Source organism: Elephas maximus, chromosome 2 (genome assembly GCF_024166365.1).
Source record: "Elephas maximus indicus isolate mEleMax1 chromosome 2, mEleMax1 primary haplotype, whole genome shotgun sequence".
Classification (NCBI taxonomy): Eukaryota; Metazoa; Chordata; class Mammalia; order Proboscidea; family Elephantidae; genus Elephas; species Elephas maximus.
This window is the reverse complement of record NC_064820.1, coordinates 208764319-208772568: the sequence shown is the minus strand read 5'-3', so window position 1 is coordinate 208772568 and position 8250 is coordinate 208764319. Positions and strand designations below refer to the sequence as shown.

At 36.2% G+C, this 8250-nt stretch overlaps 1 protein-coding gene across 1 annotated transcript; it reads right to left on the bottom strand.

Annotated features, from left to right (window-relative positions):
* Positions 1–6110: 6110 nt before the first annotated feature.
* LOC126070432 (olfactory receptor 2AK2-like) lies at positions 6111–7073 on the bottom strand. The gene has a single exon (XM_049874634.1). It carries the CDS (start codon positions 7029–7031, stop codon positions 6111–6113), a length of 921 nt encoding a protein of 306 aa, XP_049730591.1. The 5' UTR covers positions 7032–7073.
* Positions 7074–8250: the final 1177 nt, after the last annotated feature.

Genomic DNA, 8250 nt, shown 5'->3' with positions numbered 1-8250 from the left:
GGTCACACTCTGAACAAGGCAGGTGGATGAGAAACAACACCCGAGTTTCTCTGGGGAAAGTGCATCCCTGTTCCTTAGAGCATGCAGAGGGTTGGGTTCTGCAGATGGACTATGGGCACCCAAAGTTTTTGGATGAAAGGACTCAGAGGTATCAGTTATCTTTTGGCCCCTTGTCAAGGGTGGCTGGGTGACCTGAGTGGAGCTACCAGTCCTTAGGTCCCTGAAGTGGGTAGGTGAGGACCTTGTTTAGTAGGTAAAGCAATGTCAAACATCAAACACCCACCTGTCCACCACACAGCTGAAACTGTTGGAGCCTGCCAACAAGGGCCTATTCTCTCGAAATAGGTCCACACAGGTCCATGCAGAAGGGAAAGGTTCTCAAAGTCCAAGGAGGTTTTATGCCTGGATGGGAGCCGCTTCTGTCCTGAGTTCCCCTAGTTAGTGGAGTTAGCAAATTTTGTTTTCCCCAATTTGCAAATTTTTTCCTTCCCCAAAGCCGGTAGGATGGCTCTAGGTACTCAACAGTGCCTATCTCAGCCCCAGGGAAATCAGTCGCTGAAGCTGGCTTGGGTGTGGGAGGCCATGGTGAAATATGTGCATGGGCTTAGCTTTTTACGAGAGCGCCCGTCTTCTCAGATTCCTGAGGTATGAGTAGGCTGTGTGGCTGGCTGCTTCTCCCTGAGGAAACTGTGGCCAAATGCTAATACTAGCCCACCACCACCACCGCTCTGGGAATGGTGCCGGAGGGCTCCCCACGATTCAGGTCCAGTAACTCCTTTCTGCTTCTGAATGGTCTCTTCCTCCCCCACCCCTCAGTTCATTTTTTCAGCTTGCCTTTGAAGCTCAGGACTCCCAGCTTGCCACAAATATACTCGTTTCACTTGTTTTTCGGGTCTTTGTTGTAAAGAGCACTCGCCAGGAGCATCTATCTATTCCTCCATCTTGGCTCCACCTCTGTTATTGATTCTTGAGGCTGCAGTCATTTGTTTGTTTAGTGACATTTCCAAACTATTTATTTATTTATTAGTTTGTGTTTATTTATTTATTATTTTGCATAGACTGTATTCCTTGCCATGTGTGGTCACTGAAGTCTCTCTTCAATAATTTTAGTGGTCAGCCAGTGACCTGACAGAAACCATTTTGGTATCTAAAAGAGAAGGAAAAGAAATAAAAATAAAAACCATTTCCTGGTCATTGAAGATTGACTCTGAATTGAAATACTCCTTCAATGCTTAGCCAGGCCACCTAAAAATGGGCCTTAGTCTCCACCTTCTGTTTGTGCAGATCCCAAAGATCAGCCAGAGGTTCAAGCCTAGGGTCCTTTCAGGTCTTTTCTGAGCATACGTTCAATGTGCATTGAACCTCTAAGCCTTCAGTGTATTCATTATCTCACAAAAACCTTTTTCTCCCATGCATCTACCTCCTCAGTGTCTTCTTTCCAGGCTATTAGGCTGTCTGCTTCTTTCCCTTGGCTGGCTATGGGCATTATATGTCTTTAAAGCTTCTGACAGACACCACCTGGTATCTGAGGGAAGTGAAATTAAGGCATGTCTCAGAGCCAGTATCTCTGGGAACTGCCAGATTAGTCAAAATAGATAACCACAACATTTTTAGAGAAACGTCCATCTTGTCTACACCCTGGTACCAGTAAGCCACACCAAGAATGTGGGCTGCTGTCCTCATGGCAGCTACCTTGTGAAGAATGGGGGTAGTAGGTGAATAAACAGAAAAGCTACACTGTCTTACCAAAATTTAACAGTATCTTTTTTCATTAAGCACTAAATGTTAATTATGCCAATTTGTCTTATTCATTGTTTCTTTGGGGGGAACCACCCTTCTACCTCCCTAATGCACTATTTTCTGTAACACACTGTCTTCTAAATGATTTTAAGCATCCTTTTTCTTGTTTCAGCATTTGCCCGGTTGCTGTAAACATTTTCTAATTTTCAAAAAATTTGTTTCTAACACTTTTTGCTTTTTTTTTTCTTCCCTCATTGTTTCTGTGGAGGAACAGACCCTCCATAGAAGTTATCTGAGGTTATCTACTTGGCCATTTTCACTGACATTAGCCATATCTCATTTTTTAAGTATCCATGGATATGCAATTGATCCAGCAACTTTCTTTGAAAAGTGTTTCCTTTTATCACTACTCTGTATAAGCACCTTTGTCATATGTCAGTTATCAATGTATGTGTTTATATGTATCTGAATTGTTTATCCTCTTCTGTTGGTCTATACTTACATCAATATAAAGTTTTGATATCACATAGAACAATGCATCTCACTGTATTATTTTTAAATCTTATTTGAGCTATTACTGTTTATAACATCTTTTTGTATAAATTCTGTAGTCGATTTGTAAATTAAACACACACACACGCATACACTGATGGGATTCTAATGGGGATTATATTGAATTTATGTAATAATTGGGAATGATTTGTTTTTTCATTTTTCAGTATAATTCATGGATGATGCACTTAATTATAAGGGTTTCTTGGCAAGTAAGGCTGGGTAGAAAATAGGAGACGGCATGAAGTGTCTTCTCATCAGCTAGTAATATGTTATTACTTTCATATAGGTTTGTTCAATTTGTGATAATTTATCTTATTAGTTTTAAATATACTTTTATATGAATCTTTTTTCTATATGACTTACATAAATTTTCCTTAAATAACTGTTTACTTAAAAATTGTTTATTAGGTATAGCTATTGAAGTATATGCATCATGTTTAGATAGGTTTAGGCTCTGTCAGAACCCACAGACAAAAACATGAAAAAGCTGACAAACACTAAAACAGTTTAATTATAACAATAAAAGATCAAGGATGTATAAAACACGGAGGCCAAGATCAAGAAGGTGGAGGTGGAGATTACCTGAATCATGAAGCTAGTAATTTGTCGTGCAACCATATACTTCAATGACTTGTGTGGTACACAGATGTAAATTTTGATGAAATCAGTGTGAAAAATATTTAAATATGTTAAAAATTAATTTAATTTGATTGTACATTCATCACAATATTAATTTGTTTTTTTCTTGTTTGATGCTGAGAATAAATTAGAATTTCAAACTTCTTTCAATGAGTAATTTATAAAAAATACAAATTGTTCAAACACATAAGCAATTTCAAATGAGGAACACAATTCTCGAATAAAATATTACTTAAGAACTATTCAAATATAAAAATTAAAATGACTTAACTGACAAAACTGAATTTTGATGATCTTGATCACCTGGACACTATACATTCGTCTAGGTAATGTAAAAAATTATAATCAATGTGTAACCACTTGTCATTATCCTGTAACCATGGAGATTTTAATACCATATAAACCACCAATTCCACTCATAGGTATCCACAAAATATAAACTCTTATTTACGAGAAACAGGAGACAAATAGAACAGTATTCCTAAGTGCACAATATAAAAATATATATATATATATATTAGATACTAGAAATAACCCAAGCATCCATCAACAACAAAAAAAATGGATAGATGTCTTAAAATAGAATGCTAATCGACAACAAAATAGAACAGGCTGCATTTTTATTCGGCTAGATTAATGTTGTAAAATAATGTCAACTGAAAAAAAACCAATTTCCAAAAGCATTTTCTACAACATGAGATCCTTTTATTAAGTTTTGTAGCATCTAAAAATAAATATTCTCTAATATCCCATGAATGCCTATTTGGTGTTAATAAAATTGTAGCAAGAGAACTGAAAAACTAAAAATCTAGAATGTGGTGATGGTATAGAATATGAGGAGTCCCTGGATGATGCAAACAGTTGACACATTCACTGCCAACTGAAAGGTTTGTGGTTCGAATCAACCCAGATACACCTCAGAAGAATGGATTGGTGATCTACTTCAGAAAAACCAGTCACCGAAAACTCCGTCAAGTACCATTCTACTCTGACACACGTGGGGTCACCATGAGTCAGTGTTTACTCAAGGCCAAATGGTTTATTTATCTATTTTGGTTAGAGCACATTCAGGAGCACTAAAGATAGTTAAACAAATTTACTATTTTGGTTCTTGGGTTGGATGGTGAGCTTACATTTTATTATAAACATTATATTATAAACAAACTGAAGTAAGGCATTCACAGACCAATAAGTGCATTTTATCTTGAACTAAAAATTCGTGTTTCTAAAGGCCATTACAGACCATTATTATTAAAATTATTGACAATGGATAAAAAATCTTGTCAGTGAATCTCTAAAATACTTCACAGAAAATATATATTCTCTTCCAATACCATTGTTCAAGCACTGATGGAAACTGGTTGCATTTTATTGTCATGGTTTATATCTAACTTTAAATTTAACACCAGTTAGTTTGGCAATCCACTGAATTATTTAATATCAACACTTAGACTCTAAGAAGTTCTCACAGATTGGAATATGAATGATCAAATCCACATTGGGATAACTCTATGGGAGCTACACTTGTGCCTAATCAACAACCAAGTAATTTCAACCTTAGGTATATATACAAGGGAATTCAATTCATATATTCTCAAAAGGCATCTGTACAGGAAGTTTTGTGGCAGTTTTATTCATGAAAGTTAAACATTTCTAGCATAAGAATGGAAACAATTGTTCTGTAGCCATACAATGGAATGTTACTTAGTAATAAAAATGATGGCATTATTGAGACATTCAAAAATACGGTTAGATCTTTTAAATACGTTGAGGAAAAGAAGTCAGACATCAAAGAGGACTTATTTTCTGATTCCAAAGTTTCTACTTAATGGGATGAGAAACTAGAGTTTCTATTTAATAATGATAGAAGTCAGAATAGTTATTACATTTATGGGACCAAGGCATCAGCATGGAAGTAGCACAGGAGAACTGAAAGATGAAAATGTTCCAGTTGTGGTTTCCTCCAAACTATAATGATGAATTGCATACTTCCAGTTGTTTAGTCCCGGTTTTGGCCCAATTCTGAGTGCTTCTCAGCCCATAGCATTTCATATTCATGTGTCCACAAAACTCAAACATCTGCTTTCTCCCAGTCTCCTGAATCTGTCCAGTTTTTGCTCCTCCACTGACACTACCTTGATCCAAGCAATATCTTGTCACAACTGGACTACTGCATGGTCTCTTTATGCCCACATTAATTCTCTACTCACAGCTCAGCAATAGTTGCTCATTATTTTAGGTTAAAAGCCACAATCTTCACATGGATCTAATTTACACTACAAGTTTTAGTCCCAATACATCTACCTGTTTCTTACTACTCACCAGTTTACTCCTTGATCTTTTATGACTATGCTGATTATGCTCCCACCTCAGGAAATTCTCACTTACTCTTTGCTCTTCCTGGAACACGCATCCCCAGATATTCACTTGATTCTCTCCCTCGACTCATTTCAGTCTTTGACCAACTGCCACATTCTTGGTTCTCCCTTCTCTGTTTTTCTTACCATAGCAAACATCCTTCGATTTCCCTATTCCAACTTTCCTCTGAGATTTTCTTCATGGCAACTAATACTTTTTGCTATACTGTATAATTTGTGCATTAACTTTAGAGTCTTTTTACCCATAATGAAATGTAAACTTCATGAGAACAGAGATTTATGTCAGTTTTTTCTTGTTTAACCCCATACCACCAGTGCCTATAACAGTGTCACATACAGAGTTAAAGCATTAAAACATTAGCGCAATGAATGAATAAGGTGGATGTATGCATTTTGCTCTATATTACAGTTTGGTCATCATATATATTCTTCTGATATTATGTGTTATGTAATAAATTATATTTTCTCTACATCTTATTTCAGAATATTAAAGAAGGTATTATAAAATATTTTTTATGACATGGGAGCGTTACGTTGACAGGGATTTTGCTTCAGAAGATAAGCAAAGTTGATAACGGCAACCATTCTCTATCTTTCACAGTGCAAATTGATCCAGTTCCAATAACACTGTTTTAGTTATTTCTGAAAAGAGGAGAAATCAAGGCATTCATCCATTTATTTATTTAGTAAACATTTCCTGGAACTTATGCCTCTCCAGACAGTAAGCTAGTCAAGACAAGTTGTTCAATTTCAAACTATAAAGGATTCCCAAACTCACATTTTCTGTACAAATATCTACTATCCCAGCAGTCTCCTCATGGCCCCCATGACTTCCTTATTCCTCAGACTGTAGATAAATGGGTTCAGAAGAGGTGTAATAATGCTGTAAAACCCCGCCACCACTTTATCTTCCTCAGGGTCATGCAAGGCATGTGGTCTTGTATAGGTGGAGAGAGCGGTCCCATAGAATAGGCTTGCCACAATCAGGTGAGAGGAACACGTGGAGACCGCTTTTGTCTGCCCTTTACCTGAGCTCATCTGGTACACCACAATAAGCACCCGGGTGTAGGAAGCCAGAACGCCCATGAATGGTAGTAGCAGAATGATAAGAACACTTAAGAGGATGGTATACTCATACTTGGAGGTGTCCTGACACACCAAAGGCAATAGAGATGGAACTTCACAGAAAAAATGGTTAATAAGCCGAGACTTACAGAATGGGAGTTGAAACACATACAGTGTATGTATTAAAGCATTGATAGAGCTACTGGCCCATGCACATGTGACTGTGGACAAACAGATTGTCTTGTTCATGAGCATAGGATAATGTAGAGGGTGACAGATGGCTACATATCGATCATAAGACATAAAACCAAGTAGAAGGGCTTCAGTGGCACCAAGGGCCGAAAACACAAAGGTTTGAATCTCACAACCTAAAAAAGTAATGGTCTTACTATTTGACAGGAAGTTTGCTGCCAACTTGGGTACCGTGGTGGAGATGTACATCATGTCAGTGAAGGAGAGCTGACTGAGGAGAAAGTACATGGGAGTATGGAGTCGGGTGTCCAATCGGATAAGGTGGATCAGTATGATATTCCCTATCAGAGCCACTGAAAAGATGACGGCAATGGCAACAAAGAGGATAGTGTTCATTTGGCCATATCGGAAAAGGCCAAGAAGTATAAACTCTGCCCCAAAACTTTGATTTTCTGTCTTCATGGCTTAAAGCAAAATCAAGCAGATAATATCTGAAAATTCCATGTAACAACATTGTATGTCCTTCAAGAGAAAATCAAGTGATTATTAAATGTAGAAGAATTTCCTTGAATCACCTTAGGTGATTATATCTCTCCCTGTTTCTATACATTGCACCTGTGTCTACTGAGCTATGGATACTTTGGAAAAAAAAAAAGATAAAAATAAAGGTTTTTTTTTTTTTTTTTACTGATTACAAAATAAAAAATATGGGAATAAAACATTTAGATCATTTACCAACATAAGTTATTTCTCCACTTGTAAATATCTTCATGATGAGAGACTGGAGATGTGTTCACTTGTTATGAAAAAAAAAAAAAACTTTCACACAATTCCTTCATATAAATAATTTAGCATGGCAGTGTTGGTCAAATATGGTATAATAGTCTTTAAAAAAGTTTCTTTACTCCATTTTTCAGTTTTGAATTTGTGTTGGTTATAAATTGTAATAAAATTTATATTAACATTTGTATGTTAGGAATATTACAGCTCTTTTTTATACATGAACTGGTGGCTTTTTCTATAATATCCGTAAATGTAGATAGGAATATGTTGCCCCGGCAAAAGGGAGAGCTGGAGAATGAATCATTAAAATATATGTTAACAATTATTCATCTAAATTTAACTCAAGGAGCATGTCAGGAATGGCATTTTCATTTTGACTTGGTCCTGTTATATTGATACGGAAATTTATATTTAAACTGTACTTGGAAAAAACGGCAGTTAGTAAAAGTTTATCACTTACTCCTCAAACAAGGTATGGAATCAAAAGACTACTGACGTCTTTGTTAAAATTTGAAAGTGTAGATCACTCTTATTACAAAAATATTATAGAACTAAGTTAAGAGACTGGTAATATTTTTAATAAAAATTAGCAAACTTTAAAATGAGAGAAAGGAAGTAATTAACTGAAAATAACAATTGTTGACTATACACATACAAACAGTAATACGATTCTGGCATATAGAATTCCATGATCCATCATAAAGTTATATTTATTGTTCACTTGACTATACTTGGTCCGAGATGCAGTCATTTATGCTAAGTCCCACATAAGCAGACCAAACGTAACTAAATGTGCTTTCTCTAAATGTGCCACCTTCCCAGAAGCCGAATGTAAACTAACAAATTAGGGCTTGCATGCTGGGCTTAACCTAGTTCAAAAAACAAAACAAAAAAACCC

Excerpts from the sequence above, each read along its gene's own strand:
- LOC126070432 (XM_049874634.1), bottom strand. The coding sequence starts at position 7,031 with ATGAAGACAGAAAATCAAAGTTTTGGGGCAGAGTTTATACTTCTTGGC.